Genomic DNA, 22,655 nt, shown 5'->3' with positions numbered 1-22,655 from the left:
CACGGCGCTATCAGAGTAGACTCCCCTGCAAGAGTGGCTCCAACTTCGATTTCAATATGGATATCAGTGTCGAAATCATTGAATTCATACGACCGTATGCAAACTCAAAAAATATTTTCATTTCAGGCATATACTCTAATGAACTAGATGAAGCGGAGATAATGGTATGAATAGCTGTGTGAGAATTTTATAGAAAATGCTCTTTATTACTTTATCTTCCACCCAGAATCGAAAGATATTAAATAAAGCCTCTTTTCAACATGAAAATAAATTAGTGATAATACGAAATAATAATTATTTTTTCAGAAATAAACACAGAGACACTATACTGTTTTGAATCCTACATAAAAACAAAAAGCAGAAAGTATATGCACTATATCTCATGGTCCTGTTCCCCCTCCCCCACTCCCCCCGGCAAAGATGCAGCCTCTGAGAATCCCCGAGGTTTAAATAAACACCATTGAAAATTAAAATTCAATATACAAAGGCAGTGATTTCTGTTCCAGAGACAGCTGTATCACATATTCTCACAGTATGGACTTCTATATGAGGTCCAAGTGTTCAAAATGAAAGAATCGCAGCCAGCAAGAAAGGTTCTGCAGGAGGCTTGTTATTATGCATTTGTGAAGTTCTATTCCCATTTTGCTGCCAAAAAGGCCAAGGCTTTCCTCAGTAAAAATTTGAAATTAGGATCCCAAATATGCAAGGTAAAAAAATTTTTAAAATGATAACATTTTGAAACCACATTTCCCCTTGTCTTTTCTTTTTTACTGCTTTGTAAATGGTCACTATGTTGGTGACTATCACAACTGTACATATCTCCAAGTGCTTGTGTTCTCTGAGTTTTATGCCAGGGAAAGAACCCAACAATGGCAAATCTTTTCAGTCTACTGTTAGCCTGACAATGCTATCTCTCTACCCTGCCACCTGTCCATCTGTTCATAATGTCTGTCTACCTATTTGTATATTTGTTATTGTCTGCATATTTTACTGGCTAAGAATCTTAGTAAGAGAAAATGTGATCTTTTTCTGGAGACTAAAAACAAAAATCATGAGAGGATTTGTGGTCGGAGGGTGTAAAGTTCTTCCTGATGTTACCTTTGATTTTGTCAGGTGGAATTTGCTAATCGTACAAAAGAAACAGAGATGCAACAAGTTCTTCCAGCTGTGAAATGTCAAGAGTTGGCTAATTACTACCTAGGCTTTAATGGCTGGTCCTCATCCATCAAACGACTAGAAGAAGACCAACAGGTGCATGAGGATAGTTCAAGGACACGGTGCAAACGTTTTTTCTGCATCATTGAGCTGACTTTTCCCAAGCAGGGTCTGTCAACACAAGGTCTTGGAGCTTGGGAAGAAATGTATACTTTACAAGGTTTGTTTCTTTTCTTTCTTAATTAGGTTTGATAAAGAGAGAAACTTTAAGTAAATAGTGCTTTAGTCACTCTTGTGGAAATGAAGTTTGATTGGTTAGTAAATAGGATATTCCTTGTGCATGCATGTATGTGTGCCTGTGCATGCATGATGTGCATATATATGTCATTATAAAACTTTTATTATTTACATTGTTATTATGCTAACAGATTCTTGCAGTAAAGCCCTCGCCATACACAAGGCCCGGAAATGCTGTAAGCTAAGAGCCATAGAGCATGCATTCTCCAAAGTGCTGTTGATCGTCCTTCACAATGGAAAAGTTACTGTGGAAATCAACACAAGCAAACCAGACATGCTGACAGACATGCAAGTAGAGAAGATGGCAGATGAGCAAGTTCTGAGGGTTTGTTTTATTTTCTGGCTAACCTATCTGAGACTGCTGTGCATACATATTCTGTAAATTAAATTACACTGTTAATAATGTGCACAATATATTAAGCAAGCGACTGTCCTATTTCATTAAATAGTCTAAAAAAGAATTTCAGTTCACAGTTAGCTTTCATCATTTGCACTGTGTCGAGGGAAGTACACTTTGTCTGCTTTGTGCAGGTTTGTGTGGTGTCAGCTTGGCTTATGCTTTATGATACACGAATTTTAAGTTATGGTTTCCTTCAAAACAGGTGACTGAACTCGATGATGAGCTAGAGAGTGAAGACAATGAAGATGCTGGGAATCAGGAAAACAACATACTTTTGGATGATGTTAATCTACACATACTTCAAGAATTAGAGAATTAATGCAGTTAATTGTTTATTGGTGATCAATTATTCAAACTTTGGATGTGGACTTATTTATTATCTTTTCGCTTAGTCATTAGTATTTATTTCAGTCATTGCTGATTTCACTGCACTCCTCTGTCTTCTTAGTGAGCCAGAAGTTACCCATGGTGTAATTTTGGATGAATTTATTGCCTGGCGCGATGACAATTACTTTCTTAGAACTTAATATAAGAACAAAGAGATTTTCTTTGATTTCCCTCGGAAGTCGGAATTCTCCACCATGTCCCGTGAGTGTCATCAGTGACAAGGGGACAGAAATTGTCTCTACTTTTAAATACCGTCTTTTATTACCACGCGATGTTATGATGGTTTGGAAAGGTCCCACAATTCAATTTACCCACTAGCACCGGCGCTGATTTACCTCATGAAAAAAAAAAAAAATCTGTCTTAACAGTAAGAAGTCGGTGTTGGTGCTCTTTGGGTCTCCAGACATCACGAGGTGTGACTTTGTGTGCTGGACTCTCTACGTGTACAGTGTCATGGATTCAAGAAGTGTTGCTTCAGTGCGCATAGATGCTTTAAGTCTGTGACTGTTTGCCGCGGTTGCCAATTTTTGTAGAAGCATTAATTAAGACTTTCGGCAAAACAGAATATAGAATTTATCTGCACCAGAATATACAAAAGAAAAGCAATCATTTTGTAGCATGTGTGAGAAGAGAGAAAAAAATGTGAAGTGCGTTTTTTCAGTATTTTTTCACGTCAAATGCTAATCTGACCTAAGTTCAATACCTTAAACATGCACACTTTCCCACAGCCTTAAACACGTAGTCTTGTTCATGCACACTTCACAATGCGACGGCTCGACAGCATTAAATACCTCCACTAATAACAGACTTTCATTCTTCTCGGCCCCACGTGAGAGAGAATGAAACGTCATCGAGATGGCTGCGGGAAGAGAGTGAGACCGGCTGCATGTTTGCCTTTTTTCACTGCTTTGTTTGTCGCTACAGCTGACCTGCCTATGTTTTGCAATGTGTCGGTGTTGTATACACATGCAAACATGACCTGCAACACCCTTTACAGCTGTAAGGTCACTATGGAATAGCGCTGTTGTGTTTGAGTATTCACATTTAGTCTGTTGTGTGAAGTCTTTACTCTTTATGCACTTAAAGAAACGATAAAGTGAACCTATAGCGAAAATACCTTTCAAAAATGTATTATTGCTCTTACATTCCTATTTTGAATAGGGATATGATGGCTTTTATGTGGCTCAAATGGTATTTACACAGAGGCTAAATCATGCAGAGACAAGTATGTGCGTGAGAAAGAGAAAAGAAACCAAGATAGTTAAACAAAATATCTGTTTAAAAAGTAGCATTTTTTAGCAGGACTCGCAATATTGCAGTGGTCTATGGTCTACAAGAAACGCACATTGTGGGTGTCGTTGTCAGTGTGACTGGCGTACCCGACAGCTGAGGATGTGAGCCGTGTCTGCTGGACTTCCAGAACCGCTGAACTACGACCAAGTGTGGTTCCCTCCTGGTTATTAAACCCTTCACGCTGTACAGAGTTTGCTGCTTAATAACATAAGGTAACATTTCAAACAATACTGGAACAACAGAATGTCTCATTCCCAACAGTGCTGCACCTGCAATATAACGTCACCCATTCTAGCAATTTTCATCGACCCACGAAGATCACTTTAGGACCTACCCATTGGTGACCCACGAGGTCACATTACTTATAAATCAACCCATAAGTCACGCTAGACCCACATCTCTCTATATATATATATCGGCATCAGTGCAGAGGTTTATCTACAGTGGCCCTTGCTTCCCTCAATATACTATATATATGTATACAGTGGCGCTTGGTGTCTGGTCTTGGGTGATATTTTACTATTACTATCACGTCAGGTATATTCGGTATTAAGAGAAGGAAAATCTTTTACTTTGTAAGTAGATTATGGCTCATTGTCAGCCAGCTGCTCGTTGTCCATTCACCATCTCTTGCCCTTGATGACCACCTCCAGCGTGGCTTTGTCGTCATGGAGATTTCATGGTGCTCATCGCGTGCTGGAGATGGTTATGCACGAGTCAGAGGTTAGGAGTACGACCATCCAAATCCCGTGCATCAAGTCTTCGGTGCTTTCAGGGTAGTGGTTAGAGGTGGGGGCTAGCATCGAAGAACGCATTGCTAGTCTCCCTGGTAGGCCAGGCAGAAAGACAGATGGCACCAGCAGAAATGTAAGAAATAGAAATAGATTGTCTTTCTTTGCATATGCCTGCTCGGATGATTGATAGTGGCTCGCCGTCAGCCTCCACTTAATGACCGTCAATGAAAATGTCTCTCACGACTGTCAAAGGTCATTTAAAATTGATAGCAAGTGTTGGTTGATTTGACACAGGCAAGGAAACGCTCTAATGTGCCCTCGTCCGCAGTCTTGTGTTGGCAAGTCGCATTGCATGGAGGTTTCTTGAAGCTAAAGGTTGTTGGAAGTTCTTAATGGCCGTGATATTCACTTGGCTGAAGTAGAACTATTAACATGCTGAGTATTGTTAATCAGTCATTGCTAAACCTAACACCCAGAGGGATCGTGTACGTCACACTCGTACGTTACATGCACGCTTTCTGACTAACGGCATGGTGGCGTGACGTCACTTCTTTAAAGTCTGGAAAGTTTTATGGTCAGGGAGAAAAATGCTTTATGGTGCTGCATACCCGAGACTCACTCATCGATCTGTGTTTAGAACCTGCTTTAGAGCATTGTTTTTATTTACTGCACCCACTCGATCCCTCACCCTCTTCATTTATTACACAGGTAGTGAGGTAGGACATAACAGCCTCCCTGACCTACCCCACCAGGAGACTGGAGGTAATGCCTGCTGTCACATCCTGTAGACTTGTGGTTTGCATTTTGGGAGATCTCAAGGAAAGTGGGGTTGAAGGTAGAGGTACTTCGCAAGTAACTAAACACCTGCAACCTCTCAACATATGATAATTCCTGGACAAGACCTCTTGTTCACCCAAACTGCTCATGGAGGTCTTTCCTGACATTTCTCATGAAGATTCGGAGGTATGACATAATGGAGAGTGGGGTGAGGTAGGCAACAGATAGGCAGATATTCAGTGAGTCGCCTCCTTTTGAATATTTAAGCAACGGGTGCAAAAAAATCAAAACTGTAACTGCATTTCAACTCCAATAAAAAAAAAACAACTTTTGTAAACAAGGCAAAAAAGTTAAGTCGGGTGTTTGTCGTGAGAACAGCTGGCCAGTTCATACCGAGTCTCGATTTCAAAAACGACTTTGAAATTATTTGATAGAATGCAGAGAAAGGGCCTCAGCACAGCCCACAGGTACAACAATATCGGGGTGTTGGAGGAATGGGGCAGGGTTAAAGGTCATGAGAAAGGGCCGTCTGTCTCTTTTTTTCACAGTGCGCTTCACGCTGCTAATGTCAGAGCCGTTCACAGCCGTGAGTCTCCTACTTGTGTGTGTAGCGAGCGATTGACAGCCAATGGCAGCCATTTTGGTAGCGAATAGTGACGTCAGCTGTGACGTAACAGCTTTCTCTGTCGTGTCGGTCTCCAGTGCGTGGGACCGACAGGATGTTTATTAGTTTGTTTGTTTGCTGTTTGGATTTTGTAAATAAATTGTGAGCGATCTTCTCTGGTGACATCTCAGAATTGTGATTCGAATCCGCTGTCCTTGTCTATCAACTCTCGTGAGGATGATGCATTTGTGCGCGCGTGCGTGTGTTTATATGCAAATATATCATGCATGTGTGAGTGTGTGCGTACATAGGTGTATGTCTGCATGCGTGTATACAAAAAGGAGAGATGACTAGTACACTGCAGGGAAGGTGTAAACGTCTCTGCTGTCTGTTAACTACCTTAATCTGTCTTTACTGGAGCTCGTGATCGTTTTTTGACCCACTGCTTTCTGTCCTTCAATTAATTCACCAGCGTCACCTTTAATTATGTCTGCGTGTTCTCTCGCCAGATGAATAATCCTTGTCGCCAGTGAATGTGTTCGCCCGATGTCTTCTCTTGTGAAGGAACTATACCTTGTTCATTGGAAGCATTGGGTTCACACTGTACTCACCGTGTCCTACACATACACAAAGTACACTGAGGGTACCGACGAATAATTTTGTAATTGACAAATTAGAATTAATAAAAACTGACTTGCTACATATTTACACTAGTTACAAACATAAACAAGTCTTTTAGGAAGATGACAATTTTCTTTCTACAAAGAGATTTATACAATTGATTAATCACACGAATAGATTGTCGTCGCTTTGCTATTAAACCAGGTGTTGGCAAGTCAGACAGTGAGATACAAACATAAACTGTTGGTGAGTATCTCACAGTGAAACTAAACCAAAAGTTGGGTTTCCTTAGCTGTATGAGATGCTTAATAATCAATAGTTTATTTATCGCAAACAGTGATATAAGCAGACATTTGTGTACTTTAGTTAAGACTCCTTCATCGTACCTCTCACTGTTACATTTTTCTGTCACACTTGAAGACCACTCTGTGTGTCACACGGTCCCTAGTGAGGACAGAGCTGAAATCTTTGGGTAGACCTACGTCTGAGTTCTAAACGACGTAGCGACAAATAAACAAACAAACAAGTGGCAGCTTAACAGTGGAGTACACGAAAGAATGTCTGATCGAATACAAGGCATTCAGAGCAGGTAAACAGCTTTCTCCAGGTGTCAGGGAGAGTTAATTATGTTCTCAGTGTCAGTGGCTGAGGGCGTCCGTCAGGTGTATTCACAACCATTCACTAATTACACCTGGCAGGTGTACGTGGACTGTTGTCATCTTCACCAGGTGTTTGTTTATTTCACGGATCGTTCTTCACCATGCACCATCTCGCTCATCGGGTCAGCATCCCCTTAACTTCTAAGGAGTCCTACGTAATCAACGTGTTTTGTAGGAAAGTTCTTCCAGGTGTAAACAAGTCCGCACTGGCAGGACAGGTGGGGATTGAATGAACGAGGATACATCAGGCTTAAACATAAATAACTAACCTCAGTCTTCTCGACTTCAGCGGAATGGAGTGGCAGCTAACCAATCTCAAACTAAATGTTAGATGTAATAGTTCCCAGGTAGGTTCATCAGGAGCAAAAGAGACATTGTCATTGTACACACCAGTCGGGGGGCCTGAAACAGCGGATCTGAGAGGAACATAATGAGGACCGAGAGCAAAACTGGTTGAATAGTGTCAAGTCGTGCTGGTCAGGCTAACTGTTAGACTGGCTGAGGATGGACAACATTTTGATCATTTGTGACATCTCCTCACTGTATAGTCCAGTATTTTCTTCATGACATCAGATCTCTTCTCTGGGGTTTAGCACAGTCTCTCTACATGATTGAAAAGTCGAGTTTTAAATCTTTCAGGTGCTGAACTTTCTGTCATAGGTCAGTGTTCAAAATCAATTTCGATGAGTTTGTACGTGTCAAGGATATCAAATATCCCATAAAGTAGAAATGGATCGTTCAGAAGGTGTACAAGCGTCCACCATCAGCAATCATGTCATAATGTCTCCAGTCCAGCAGCAGCACAGGACATGTTTGTTTGTGCATCCTCATTCTGCCTGTTATCCCGAGATACAACTGCTACATGCTGTGTTAATGTGAAGTGACCAAGGGTCGCAGGGCCCAGTGGGTTAGTGCTGTCCAGTGGGTTCGTGGTGTCCACGTGTACGGTTACTTTGAGCCACCCTTAGTGGAGCGGTCACTGAGGCTGGAGAACTCCCGATGCAGTCTGTTTCTCACGGACCTGGAGGTCGCCACGTGTCTGGGGGTGCTTAGGGTGTCCCACACGTTAGTGTATCGCTGCCGGCCGTCCCAGTTGACGTCTGCAACAAGACTGCCGTCAGGTGGGCCTGGGGGTAATCTCGGCTGCACGGGAAGGTCGCTAGAGAGCTTGGGAGGAGAGTGGTCCTCCGTGTGTACCGAAGGTTGACTCTGGGCTGCTTTCTGTTTCAAACGTTTAGTTTCCACCTTTGACCGTGACCTCTCATGAGTTGTGTTTGGGGAGTGTCTGGAGAACCCAGCCTCTGCCTCTGGACTGTCCGTCAGACGAGTGCCTGCCGATCGTCGGTCAGGGGCTGGCTTTCCTCCCTCTGAAAATTTCTTCTCGTCGCGTTTGCTTGAACCTTGTCGTAGCTTCTGCTCTCCTGCATCAGGGAGCAAAGGTCGTGACCCGGCCTTCTTGTCCCTAGCCGTATCCTCACTGCTGACGTGTACCTCTGCGCCACCAAGATCTCCCCGATTTCCCCCCTCGGGCACCTCACCAGAAGCTGGTGGTCCAGAACCCGTGGACCATCTCTGCCTCCCACCCTGGTAGACAAAGTCTGGAATGAGTTTAACACTCTCGGTGACTCGCCCTCCTTCGGCACTCCTAGCGTCCACATACAATGAGGTCCGGAGGTCAGGGGTCGTCTTTTTTCTGCGCGGGAGGGACGCTGCGGTAGAGGAGGATGAGGAGGCGAGCTTTTGTCGGTACCACTGCTTCTCGTGGTCGAGGGTCTTGGCAATGATGCGCTGCGCCTTCTCCACGGCCTGCAGCTCGTGCACCAGGCGGTTATCATGGCGGAGGTTGTTGCGCAGCAAACCGTCGTCGAACTCCGCGCGGTTGATCTTCGTCGACGAGTACTGCGTCCTGTTGCTTCGAGTTGCCATGGTTACTGTGCAGTGGCTAATATAGGTGGCGCTGATAAAACTGTGTCCTTTGACTGTATTATCAGAAGAAAGCCCTTTGTTTTACCTGAAAACGGAAAAACGAAAATAGAAAGAATCTACCCTGCAATACTTTTTGTGTAATGCCATTCATTTTAGCTTCTAGGATATCTGAACTTTTGATGTATAATTAATTAGTTTCGTTGCTTTAATTCCCTGTTAATGACCACAAAACACTATAATATGATCACCTGAGCCCTCTCTCTAGTCGTACTCTTTGCTGCGTGCTTTCTAAGGGACTGGAGGGAAAGGACCTGTTGGAGATACGGGCTCGAGAAGAAAATGTTGCTATCACTGTCAGGTGTGATAATAGGGCTACACTGAGTGCACTTGGCGCACCTCATGCTGCTGTTGGCGGCGGGTAGCAGCATGGGGTGGGGCACAATCCTGTGAATGATAGCAGGAAGGCATCAATGACTAAACCAAGCGGTACCCGTGCACCAGTTCTTGTCCTCATGTAACACAAACACGTCACGTGACTGGACGGTCCAGTCCTCATCAGTCCATGGCGATACATGGATCGTAGAGTTTGGGTTTGTCCTGTCGCCTCTGACACCATGTCTTTATGAATATGATACTTTCACTCTTTGTTCAACACTCATTTCTTTCTTGCTAACTTTTATGCTTCCGTTCTTTTTCAGAAATCATTCCTTCTTCTGTCGTATCCCAGTGAAACCTTTCACAGACATGTCTTATGACACTGTGTGACAGTACGTGACAAACGTCAGCAGCTCTGTTATCTTTCTAAGAGGATGTTTAAATCTCAGTCAACAAACCTGAAAAGTGTGATAATTCCAGGCTTTAAATTTTTCTCTAACGAGGTTGAGGCTCCTTGCTGGGAGTTATCGCTCTTGTGACTTGAGACTGGAGACGATGGACTCAATGGATTGTTTCCGGGTACATTGCTGGGTACACTACTGCTCTAGTGTATCGCCTACAGAATCGAACTTTGACCTGGAGAGTCTGATAAAGAAATATGGAAAATACGGAGTGGAGACGAGAAAATAAAGAGAGAAGAACAACGTTTTCTAACAGTAAATACTATGTTGAGATGTTCTGTTCATCACAATACCTAGAGGGCAACATCTTGACCAGAAAGGTGACTGAATCAGCATCTCATCTTGCGTGTGCGTGTGCGCGCGTGTGTGTGTGTGTGTGTGTTTGAGAGAGAGAGAGAGAAAGAGAGAGAGAATATATGCAGTGTAAGTAAGGGAATAAGAACTCGGCATGCATATGTCAACATTTAATACGTCTTCACCTCTCATCTATGTCATATGTTAGTCTGTTGCATAATTTGTATGTGAATAAATCTTTATTTTTATACTTTGATTCACTCGTCATGAAGTCTTTTGTTCTGCGAAAAACAGGGGTGGGAGGTAGGGGAGGGGTGCTCGTGAAGTGACTTCCCCTGCAGGATCATGTTACCCTGGGTAGCAAGCATTACGTCATAACTGTCACCCACAGACCCACCTCCCAGGGCCAAGTTTTGCGTTTGACGAGAAAACCCCGGAACACTGTAACAATGATCAAAGGGAGAGGCGGAAAAGATTAAATAGAGAAAGAGGATATAAGAGCGTTGATCATTTCCGCTTTCTGTGTCTGCTCTACACCGCACGTGCAGACCCACCATTTATATATCCTTCCACCCTTCACGTGCACTCGTGAAGCCAGCGTCCTTTTTTTGTTTTGTTTTTTGCGAGGATAAGAAACGTTATAGGCTGCAATAAAGTCTGCTTATCTAAAGATAATATGTTTCCTTCAGCACACATCGATCAAATTGCAGCCAGAAATCAATAACAAGGGGCGGCACTCGCACTCAGTAATCCGCCGGGTAATCTCCCCATCCACAGAAACAGCGGCTTCCAAACAGTCCGCAACACAAACCTACAAACGGCTTCTCGGGGATTTAGTTCTGTAATAAGTTTATGAGCCGCCTCCTGCAGAGCTCGAGTCAGGCAAGTGTCCAGATAGGCGAAGAAAAGGCGGCGATTTCTCTATTCATCCCTAATTTCAGAATGATGAGAGTCTTCTGTACCCGGGGTGCACGGCCTGACTTAGTGAAGACGTGCCGTGCTTTGCATATGAACAAACAAACAAAAAAAAAATCCTACGCCGCGGCTGTGGTTTGTTTGGCTCTAGAAAGCCCAGGACTCTGTCTGGGACCCTTTCTTTCCAATGAATGGACCGCCCTCTCCCTGCCCTGGCCTCTCCAAAGATTTGATTTCTATGTGGCAGTGTTCAAAGCCAGGCTTCCAGTATTGTTGTTGTTCCGGAGACTGTCCACAGGAAATGGAATCTGTCATCGCTTTTCTTTAACAGCGGCGGCAATGAACAAGTTTGGCTTTGTCCGTTATGCTTCCAGCTTCTACCGCAATGTCAGGGTCCCCGAACAGACGAGAGTAAAGGAAATTACACGGAGTGGAATGCTTTCCACACATTCTACTGGTTCTCTCACACATGCCATGGTCCATCCAGGAACACTTGCAAGAACTAGTTGCTCCTGTACAAACCAGGGTTGAAGGTGAGACGTTGGGATGACTGTAGTCACTGCTTTGTTTTCCTTCCATCAGCATCTGTCACTTGACAACAGAGACCTTGACCTGGAGGTTAACAACCTTCAACACGGACACTGAGGAATCATTACTGTGGATGAACTTGCAGTCATCTTCACAATGCACACCGTACATTTTACATTAAACACTGATAAACTGCGAATAAACAGCAGCCTGCCTTCACCCCTCATGGTGTCTTGGCACCAACCATGGATAAACTTTCATATTTGCCTCCTTAACATTCCACGAGGACCTTTACTGACCCCGGTAAACGAAGGCACGACGAACTGTCTCTTCTGTAAGGTTTGAACGGGAATCGTCAGGTTTATGGAATTAAAATTCACATTTTTTAAGTGCTTGCGGACATGGAAAAATCCCTAATTTATAGACAGCAATTGTCAGATTACAGACAACAATACCTATCTAGCTTACAGACAGAAGTCATCATCCAGTCTATACCTAGCTTATAGACACACCAGTAACTATTTACAAACAACATTATTCCAAAATTCACTAATTACAGTTTACTATTTACAAAATCAAAAGTCATTGAAACTAGTCATTGACTACTAGACCAATATTAAATAACAGTCCCAGTAGCAATTACTAACAATACAACATAGGGAATGGAGGGTAGAACAACTCCTCCTCCCAACATCACATAAGACAAGCTTGCTTTTGTTTTCTTGCGATATTAGAGGAGCACGAGCCGTCTTCTAATCTCTCTGGCAGTGGATTTCCATCAACAGACTTTGATGCTCAGAATAAAGTTGCACTGACCTGTGGGAGGAGGTTGCTGTAGCCATGGTGGTCTACCTCCAGAGGACCAGTGAGAAGTGTGTGCAGCTGACGACAGTCTCACAGGACTCGAGTTGTCGGGTGCGCACCCGGCGAGTGTCCATGGCTCGTCTGACGTCTGCAGCCTTGTCGGGTGTGAGCGACATCGTCGCCGGCTGTACTGTTATATGGGTTATCGCCGGTGTCAACCGACCGCGAGTCCCCGCTGTTCCAAACCATCCGCCAGAAATTCCATTCGAACTTTTTCACGCATTACTTAGGGGTAAACTTCAGGATTGCAGAAGACCACTGTATCGGGACATAGTAACTGAAAAATAGAAAGTATACATAAGGAAAAGAATAAGAGCAAGTCAATGATGTTTGCCAAATAATAGACAAAGAGCAAGTAAGCGATATTTACCGTAGTTTGAAACATTTTGCGATATATAGTATTTCGGGAGATGAGACTCTCTCTCTCTCGACGTTTAGGCGCAAATTATTTTAATTATTGGGTAAATCTCATTGCAGTATATCATTTCCCCAGGACTGGATGAATACCCCTATTCGAGACACACACACACTGCGAGCCCTGTTGTGTTAGTTAGAAAAAGATCAACAACGCTGACGTACAGATTGTACTTGGATATGCCTACCTTGTCATTATTATTATTAAGCTCATTTTCCCGTTACAAAGTAGCTCAATTCACTGTACAAAAAAAAAATATAAACACAAATACAGACTTCAAATAAACAGAAGCATATAAACAAACAATAAACAGACATAACAAGACAATAGCACAAAATCAAAAGGAGACAGTCAAGGTGAGGTGGTGAAAGGTTAGTTTGTCAGTTCGAACGCTTTGCTGGAAGTTGTTTTTAACGAACTTCTAGTGGCGACACCATTGACACTAGGTAAACAATCCTGGCACCGATGAAGCATCAGTGAACAAAGAGTAGAGTAGAAATATCCCTAGAGACTCAGGACAACAAAAGACACAGTGCCATCAGAAAGGCAATCGATGTCCTGTCTGTGTACAAACATGGCGTCACGTGACCTCTTGCTGTGATGTTTGCAAGGGTTGCGTGCATCTTGAGAACGGAAGGCAACATTTTTACCCTGGTTTATGAAAATAATATCTTGCACTCAGCTGTACCCACGCATTAACAAATATTTGTTTTCCCTTACACCTTTAATCATGCAGAAGGATTCTGTGCGTGCGCATGCGCCCAGACAGGCGGAGGTCCTTCTCATACTTCTAGCCTGGAGAGTTCTCTTTTTTATTTTCTTCCTTTATCTTGATGTTATTTTCATTACTGCTGGTGTCTTGAGAGATCTTAAACTCGTAGAGGAAAAGAATTTCAGATTTCATTGCTTGCTTCATTACTCTTATCTCACCCGACTTGTCCACGTGGCTTGATGACTAATTCCACTCCTTGAACACACTGGAAGTGACCCCTGGACCTGTGTGATGTCAGCGAGGCATGAAGAGTTGTTTGCCCAGGGCCTGCAGCAAGTCTGGATCCCGGCAGGTGGCTCCACATGAGAGATGCTTGCACTCAAGTGCGTGTCAGACACTCTAGTCCAGGATGGGGTGAGACTGAGACACCTCATGGTTGTTGAAGCTTCCAGAGCTGGTCTGTTGTCGCCAGTCCCTTGCAGTGCTACCACAGGTCATCCACGATGTTGTATTGATGGTCGATCGTGACAATAATATATTTCTCTCCGTTTCAGAACTTTGAATCATTTTTCCCAAAGCAGTCGAATTGCAAAAGTAACTTTGTCCTGCATTCTGTCATAAAATCTTTTGTCTATCCCTAATGTTGACAATGTCTGCCTACTTGTTTACATGTTTTGTTTGGTTAGATTGTTTAAGAACCGTTAGATGAGTATAAATTTCTAATTCGATGTTTTCTTTACAGAGAATGAAAATGAGGAAGAAGAAGAATTTACCGCTTATATTCTGTGGGCTCGTACTGAGCAAATATGTTAATGCTTTTTATATCTCTTGGATGAATCATTTGCCTCTGGTGGTAATAATTTTTCTCAAAATTTGTCCCCATGTTAGTGTGCTATAGTCTTAGCTACAGATCTTGCATGGAGCTACTCAAGTAAGCAATGGAAACCTCTTGATCAGTCACTGTGACTCTGTAAACCCTGTTACTAAAAAGTTATAACACCATCTCTCTCTCAGTCGTGAGCACGGGGAGGAGGGAAACGTAGCAATGGTGAAGGTGCCCCAGCAGGGCTTATCCCGCCCCCCTTTTAGTAGGTTCCCCCATCCTGGGACCTTTCCACTCATTGATGTTGGTCAACCGCCATGTCTTCTGCTCACCACTTCGACCTCCTGCTTTATTTAACGTGGTGGTCATGTGTGGCAACGGTTAGCGCCTGTCACCAGTACAGTGAGGGTTGGCTGTCCTGGGTTCAGATCTCGTCTCGGGCACGCTGTTCTTTGTGAAGGACATGATCTGTAGATATTGTCTCTGTTCCAAAACTAAATGAATTGAGGTAAGAAAGGTGTGTTGTTTGGTGAGCACTAGAAGGTGTGTCCCTGTCCTACTCAAGGATAAGTCGACAAGATATATTGACGGGGACGAGCTAAGGCAGGTCAGGGGGTGAGAATTTTTTTTCTAACCGGGTGGGGAGCAGGCCCACAGGGTGACGTGATTAGACTGACATGCTGAACTCTTTAGCGTCTGAGTCACCCACTGATCAGCATACGAATGCAAACGATTCTTTTCAAGCTAAAGTCAAAAGCGGGGAAAACAAATTCCACAAACAACACGTCTCGTAAATCGGCTCATGCCAGGCTCGGCCACAACAGCATATAACACATACGTCACCAGTCAATCGTCCACTTCCTCTCTGACAGTTATACACAGCAGCTGTGTGTCACACATGGAAGTTTTTGGTAAGTTGAAGGTAAAATTTTTAAAGAAGTTTGCAGATAGCTAGGAAACGAGTTCTATGAGCTTGTGACACGAGGTCAAGAAAACAATCAACATCAAAATTCGTGTAATGCAGGAATCTTACCGTTGAAGAATCACCACGATTCCAAACTGCTGAGACGAGAGAGAAAACCTTATTTTCATCTAAAACTGGTCGACAATCGTGTCCATAAAAGCTGGTCCCGTATCTGTCGAGAGTCCTTTCGTGGTAGCGGCTGTGCTCCGTGATGGTGCTGATAGTCTGACCACTGGACCTTCCCGCCTGTTGTAGCCGCAATCAAATATTCAAATCCCCGCAGTCCTACCTCACTAACAGCAACCCACCTGCCTCTCGTGACGTCAGTGGCTCGGCATGATCAATATGTCGATCACCTCCACCCAGGTATAACGTCTTCTCCACATCTGAACTACTTGGCCCCAGCGGCCTTCCATTTGTGGAGGAGGCTTTGAGATGTGATCTTCATCGGTAATTGGTCCTCAGTCCTCAACCTCGCCTTCCTCGTCCATACACATAAATCATTCGATAACCTGAATACCTAGACGTTCATACTTCGCTCAGTCGAGATGAATGTTCATACAACAGGAGCACAAAAATATTTTTTAGTCCAGACTGAAAGTAAATGTTTATAAAGATTTTAGTTCTCCGTGTTCTTCGGCGTCTTCCAGTCTCTGTGCTGTTGTGCGTCCTGTCTCATTGTTGGTGCAATACATTAATATTTGTTTAATGTTCACAATTCAGTCTTACAACGACATTAGTTCTATTTTAAGAACGCTGTCTACAATACAATACAATACAATACAATAACATTTAGTCTGTTTGATGTTAAGAACGGCTGCTGTCGTTTGCTAGGTCGCCCATCGTCGTCCTATCGATGAAAGGAGAACACAACTGTTGGGTTGATTGTGCCGAAGGTACAACAATAGAAACAAGACTTGTGAGAGACGGTCCTCTGTCAATCTTGCAGACCTTAGCTGCTACCGTCAGCCTCGTCAAAGAACTAAAGTCAGGTGGTGAGCAGAACCGACACAGGTAGATAATTCCACGTGTTTGCTGTGTCGGTCTGCCCTGTGATTAACTTGTTTGTTAGGTTTTTTTCTTTTTTTTCTTTTTTTTTTTTTTTTTTTTTTTTTTTGTTCGTTTGTTTGTTTGTTGTTTTTTTTTTTTTGTTTTGTTTTTTTTTTGCCGGGGTAAATATTGTGGGCGTGCTAAACGTGTGGCGTGAAACATCACGGATTTAACCCCGAGCTAACAGGATTTTCTTGGAGTAAAGGCGCGTGCACCACCGCACACACCTACGGAGCACCAGGGCGAGTTGGCGAGGGGGCGTGAAGTGGAGAGTGCGTGACACTAAGCATCGATTGTCCGCCCCTGGCGTTAGTGAGTTGTCTTTTCTACCCGTGTGTGTGACAGGTTCACGGAGGTCAATGACACAAAGGCTCGCCGTGTCAAGACTCAAAAAGAAAATATGTGACGTGCGTGCTTCGTTGGTTACACGAGTGGTCAGTCCTTGCAGTAGTTGCTGTCTGTCAATACCGAGTTGGTGATGGAGAATGGAATGAGGGAGGGGGAGAGGATGGCAAGCCCTTGCTATTAGAAATGTGCAGCGTTGGCAATCCTTTCCCCACTGGGTAACATTTACAATGTGTAGCGTGCGAATATGTAGGAACCACGCATCACTGCCTCTTGTGATAATTTCACTATGTGAGCATTAACCTCCAATATGTGAATATTAACCTGCAAAGGCAAAGAGCGGATCGTGCCCACCCTCCCTCTTCACTGGCTGTCGGTCCCAGTTCATTGATTACAAGATGGCCACACTGTTGTAGCCTTGTAGTCACGGCCTGCCCCAGGTTACCTGTGTGAGCTACTGATGCTTGGCCACCCGAGTCGGTCTCTTGGGTCTGCGCTGCCCTCCTCTCTGTGCCACACATCAGACTGGAGAAATTCAGCAGGTGCTCCTTTTCCTTCTCAGGCCCCAGTGTTTGGAATTCTCTTCCCTTTCTCTCCTATGTCTTCATTGGAAGCCTTCACATCCAACCTCAAGACCTCTTTCGGAACTAACTTGTGAATTGAAGCCGAGATAACATTTCTAGTGATGATGTCATAAAGCATTGAATCAAACGGTTGTCCTGTGGACAGGAGCCATGTATGGTGCTTGGGGTGGATGAGGGGAGACAATGGGAAAAGTGAGTGTGCTTGCACGCGAGCCCACAAGGAACTCATGTGTTGCCCGAGATCATACACTCGTGATAAGGCAAGAAAAAGTCACAGAGTTTATTTTACGGGTCAATTTTATCTTATAAATTAAAAAAGAAGCAAGTGCTAACAAATGCATCAATAAGGACATCATAAACCAGGCGAGATTTTTATTGCAGCATCGATGGTTTCCCCTTGACACCCTCCCGGGGGTGCACAGGTAGCGGCGAGGTGGACATGAGAAGAGAGGCGATGGACGCCGGACTCTGAGCTGACGTCAATGGGCAGGTAATTTGCAGTCAAGTGGTGAAGTAATTTGCAGTCAAGTGGCATTGTAACTTGTCATAAATCCGCCCACAGGAGGCTTTCTTCCTTTGTACTGACCCACACTACTTCCGTCTCGCGCTGCATGTCGCCATCTGGTGGTGCTGTGAGTGTGTGAAGCACCATACGTCTTGCATATCATTTTTAACATTATGTATAATAACCTAGTAGAGTAAAAAAACAAAACTTATTTTTAATGATGGAGTCAAAATATTATTTCTCCAAATTTGTGGGAATTCCACCTTTAAGGTCTGTACTCGAGAAGCACGACTACATCATCACGTGCACAGAAAGACGTTATGATTGTACCACGGACATGTGTAGGTGGACTGCTGTCTGTCTGCCGAGAAGTTCTCCGCTGTTAGTCTCGGTGAGCCTAAACAGAGAATGTGACTAAACCGGAAGCTTTGTAGTCTCATGCCTCGTTTTAGTAAACTGTAAAGAAATCGTCTGCCAGCAGTCCAGTAATACAAGTTTGTGGTTTATATACAGAAAACATCGACGTCAGGTGTGATCGAGATTGTGACTTCAGTCCATGGGAATTTCTTATAGACAAGATGATAATTATAGCATTACTGGTGTGAGATTGTGACGTCAGTCCACAGGTAGCTGTCGTCGCCCACTAAGCGGGCAAACCGGCGGATGAATGGCTGGTAGAACTCCTGCAGGATGTGCGCGGTCTTGGCGAGCATGAGTCCGGCAGACTTGTACCCAGTCCCTTTGTTTTTGATTTTCTCCGTGGACGCTATCTTTGTCATTTCGGTATCATTCAGCGGAGCTGAAAAAAAAAAGATTTGTATAACTAACGGGCTCGCGCGCGCACGCGCGCACACGCGCACACAAACACACACGCAAAAGACACGAGTACTGCTCACCCAGGTCTAGAAAGGTGAAAATACGAGACAACACGTGTGACATGTTGCGGCAGTAATCTTCGAAGCGGATCAGAAGCAGCTGCTGTCGTGGGAACACCCTCAACCAGTCTTCCATCAATACTGGGTATAGGTTTTCATTTATCCTTAACTGTCAGAAGACACACACACATATATATATATAGATATTAATTTTATCTCACTCACTCTCATATACATTTTACACAAACTATACATCAATTCCTCCACTTCCTGCATAGGTCCACAGGAATTCTAGAGCTCGTGCTGCCAGTAGCCAAAGACATCAGTCACACAATGTAACCTCGTGGTCCACACTGTAGCCTGCGTGTCCAGCGGTAACAATTATGCAGGGAGTCGTATTAATCCTGACCCAGTCTACATGTCTGATGTTAAAACTCTGTGTGTACATCTGTGCTGAGTGTAAATATGATTCTGGCTCCCCAGGACACAGTCGTGTAAACAGTCGGTGGGATTGTACAGGTATGGTGGGCTGACCTGGACAGTCTGTGCGAGAGAGCGATTGTAGGCGCAGTGTCGGAGGGACCAGCGGCGGAAACACTGGAGGTACTTGGCGAGACCATCCACCACCCAACTGTGAAAGGTTTCGGAGGAGTTGTCTTTTCTGTGGTCGTACAGGAAACGGGAGTAGAGTCTACACAAATCGTTCACAAATGCATAAAGAGAGATGTGTACTAACGCACGCTTACACACACAAACACACTTGTGCTTCAAATATTTTCTTTTTCCGAAGCTTTTGAGCATCAGCCATAATTGCACGAATACTTGCAGCAAACGTTTGTAGGCAAAACAACAATGTAGCTTTAACCCCTCACCTCCAACTGCAGGGTCACTGGACTACCGTTACCTTGGTAACAGTACTAATCTGTCTCTAACAAGCATGAGACTGACCTGGAAACTGGATGCCGAAAAGACAAAATAATGCGCGCCTCATGATACAGATGACGAATGTGGTGAGGGAGCAGCATCCGGGGCTCGGTGCAGTTCTCGTTGCCTGGATACCGTTGCCACTGCAGGCTGTCATAGAAGTAGCTTGGACTTCCGTCGCCTGTAAAGGAGAAAACTTGTTTTAGCATTGTACAGAAGGAATCAAACCTACGGGCGCTGTCTACGTGTCCGTCGTGTTTCCCTCCTCTAAAGATGCCGACATTCAGGACAAATGAGACTTGTTGAGTAAGTGTGCTGTGTGCTTGATGATATATATGCACGGTCAAGGGTCAAAGCGAGCTAACCCGTGATTTTCTTGCTGAAAGAAGAGGTCAGGAGGTCACGCTGAATGGCTTGTGTCACATTCCTGAACCTCTCTAGGTACCATTCAAACGAGGAGTTGTCATCTAAGTTTCCTGTAAAATTAAAACAAAAATCATCTACAGCGTTGTGCGTACATAATTTTAATTACTGTATTTAACTGTGTATTGATACGTTTATGATTGCTTTCACTCTTGAAAGGGAACAAATAGAAATAGAACATATAGTATCACAAAAACATATGCCGGTGGTATTTTATGACAAATAGGTAAGAGAAATATTAGTGTTTTGCTCTTAATCACACCTGGATTTGTCGGGAAAACAGGAAGTGACGAAAGGAGGATATATTGTACCATTTATACCTAAACACTTTGAATTTCAATATTTATTTATGATTAAAGTGGGAATATAGTGAGTCTGACTTGAATAATATCGGTGTCTGTCGAACCAGTGGTGCTCCTTGTGGCTGACGATGACGTCAGGGTGGTGAGAGATGCGCTGGAAGATGTCCGATGTCCCGCTCTTGGACACGCCCGCCAGGTAGAAGTAGGGGACACAACTGAGCCTCCCTGCAGCACTGTGCCAGCAAGGGTTCTTGCTGCCCTTCACGTACTCAAACGGTCCCTTGCACAACAAAAGATTGGCACAAAAACCTGAGATGACAGGTCAACGGTAAGGTGACCAGACGTCCCGCATTAGGCGGGACAGTCCCGCTTTTGACCTCGTGTCCCGCCTGAATATCGGGCGGGACGCCCGATGTCCCGCTTTCTGGCTTTCTGAAGTCCATCAAATGTCCCGGTTGTCTTTAAAAATCTGAATACCGTACACTGATACGCCCCCACCCCCCCACTTTTTTCGGCGTTTTTTGTCGGTGACGACACCATCTTCGGCACGTGTCCCGCTTTCGTCCCCGAAACGTCTGGTCACCTTAGTCAACGGTCACCCAGCTACTTCTTCTCGGCTTCTGGTAGATAATAACAGCCATGAGCGGAATAGTCGAGACAGAAGTCTACCCTGCCGTCGAACTCTCTTCCACAAGTTAATATATCTACTGAACATAACAGAAAACATTTGATGTATAACAATGATAAAATGATAAAGTTTCTTACTTTAATTTTCTTGAATTATTACCTTATTATTCTTTCACCTGAGGATTAGAGGTTAAGTGTGTTTTGTGTATCACAGCAATGTGATTGTTAGCTGTAGTGTTCAGTGTTATTCTTTACTACTGGTGGTCAACGCAGAGTGTGCATTATTATTATTATTATTATTATTATTATTATTATTATTATTATTATTATTATTATTATTATTATTATTATTATTATTATTATTATTATTATTATTATTATTATTATTATTATTATTATAGGCTGCTAAAGACGAGGCAGTATCCCACTCACACTCACACATATGTTCATCATGGGTCATAACCCCACTGTCGTACGTGCCGCACCGCGAGTGGTGCGCCTGGTGCGCCTATAGTGCATGAAACAACTGGGAACCGCGGGATGCGGTCAGCTATAAAGTAATTATCCACCAGTCAATCATTACATCAGTTACGTGAAGTAGTGTGTTACTGACGACGTATTTGTACGGTCCCCAAGCTGGTTGTCCGGGTGGGAGAGAAGTGTTGCAAGGCTCGAAGAGCGGCTGGTCCCCCACGTAAAGCTCCTCATACCCCGAGGCTGCGCTGCGCGTGTGTGCTGCTTGCAGCCACGTGTCATCATAGGTCACGTGCACAGAGGACAGGGTGTCTCTACAGACAGGCAGACAAGAAGTTAGGGGTGGGTTGGTGAGCGAGCGATAGGATGCGAGTGTGTGCGCGTATTTTGTATTTGATTATTATCGTTTATTATTATATCTTTTGACTTTAAGCTTATACCTCGTACACACAAACAGACAGCAATCATGCTAAAGCCTTTTTTACAACCTGTGAGCACTTCTACACAACCTGTCAATATCTCGGTAGCTCCTCTCAGGTGATAATAATCTTGTGACACCTGTTACATATCATCGACAAGCGATGTCAACTGGTGATAACACATCTAGTGAAGTCTTCTACACCTGTTCACTTAACACATCAAAATCATGTGAACACCCCGGTACCGGCACGTACCTGTGAATGAGGAATCGGGTGATTGTCCCAGACAGTCGCATGGTCCCCACCATCAGACTTACAGGAACAAGAAGAACAGGAGAGGCGATCACAAGAATCTTCAAGGTTTTTAAGGAACCCAAGCGGCGGATCACCTGAAATCATGTTGTCATAATGATCACCATCAATGTAGTCTTCATCGACGTCTATTATCATAGACATGCACTTTCATATCGTTCGTCTCGTTGATAAAAACCTCACCCTGCACATGTTGGCCGCTGCCTCACAGGACGGATGCTGTAACTATTGCCTACAGGGAATAACCAAACACACACAAGAAAACACATCTTTTATGGCTCTGAAAACATTTATGATAAAAATCAGCAATAAATTTGAAACTGAGCGATTTTGTAGCCATTTGTCAGTGCCACAGGTTGTCGAGTTTCAATGTACCGAAGCTCTGACAGTTCACTGCGTGCCCAGGACCGTGGAAAGCGAACAGCTGGACTCGCAATTGCTGAAAAAATATAAAATTTTTGTTGTCTGTTATTAAGAAAAATACTCGCCGAGTCGAGTGAGGTAAGTCATGCGAACAGAATATGGCTGCTGCTGCTGCAAAACGAGTGGAGTGATGAATAATGGTGTCTTACCAACTTCAAGATCTTGAATGTTGTCATGGTGAAGATGAA

General features: G+C 43.9%; 3 protein-coding genes across 4 annotated transcripts; 1 reads left to right on the top strand and 2 right to left on the bottom strand.

The window, feature by feature from the left end:
• Positions 1-7: 7 nt before the first annotated feature.
• LOC112562109 (RAD52 motif-containing protein 1-like) lies at positions 8-3,504 on the top strand. Its single transcript, XM_025235123.1, has 5 exons — positions 8-164; positions 507-707; positions 1,114-1,375; positions 1,584-1,777; positions 2,055-3,504. Exons 1-5 carry the CDS (start codon positions 57-59, stop codon positions 2,169-2,171), a joined length of 882 nt encoding a protein of 293 aa, XP_025090908.1. The 5' UTR covers positions 8-56; the 3' UTR covers positions 2,172-3,504.
• Positions 3,505-6,297: 2,793 nt separating this feature from the next.
• Positions 6,298-12,540, bottom strand: LOC112563157. The gene is made up of 2 exons (XM_025236919.1): positions 12,243-12,540; positions 6,298-8,938 (listed from the first exon to the last, which is right to left on the bottom strand). Exon 2 carries the CDS (start codon positions 8,851-8,853, stop codon positions 7,876-7,878), a length of 978 nt encoding a protein of 325 aa, XP_025092704.1. The 5' UTR covers positions 8,854-8,938; positions 12,243-12,540; the 3' UTR covers positions 6,298-7,875.
• A 4,894-nt stretch (positions 12,541-17,434) lies between these two features.
• On the bottom strand, positions 17,435-22,655 carry LOC112563316 (carbohydrate sulfotransferase 15-like). 2 transcript variants are annotated; one of them, XM_025237196.1, is made up of 9 exons: positions 22,617-22,655; positions 21,988-22,121; positions 21,453-21,627; positions 20,291-20,492; positions 19,853-19,963; positions 19,512-19,668; positions 19,098-19,254; positions 18,585-18,732; positions 17,435-18,487 (listed from the first exon to the last, which is right to left on the bottom strand). In XM_025237196.1, exons 1-9 carry the CDS (start codon positions 22,641-22,643, stop codon positions 18,282-18,284), a joined length of 1,317 nt encoding a protein of 438 aa, XP_025092981.1. In that variant the 5' UTR covers positions 22,644-22,655; the 3' UTR covers positions 17,435-18,281. The 2 variants fall into 2 exon arrangements, with proteins under 2 accessions (XP_025092981.1, XP_025092982.1); XM_025237197.1 differs by lacking the exon at positions 22,617-22,655 and adding an exon at positions 22,228-22,388.

Source organism: Pomacea canaliculata, linkage group LG4, assembly GCF_003073045.1.
Source record: "Pomacea canaliculata isolate SZHN2017 linkage group LG4, ASM307304v1, whole genome shotgun sequence".
Classification (NCBI taxonomy): Eukaryota; Metazoa; Mollusca; class Gastropoda; order Architaenioglossa; family Ampullariidae; genus Pomacea; species Pomacea canaliculata.
The sequence above is the reverse complement of the archived record's forward strand: the minus strand, read 5'-3'. Positions and strand labels throughout refer to the sequence as shown.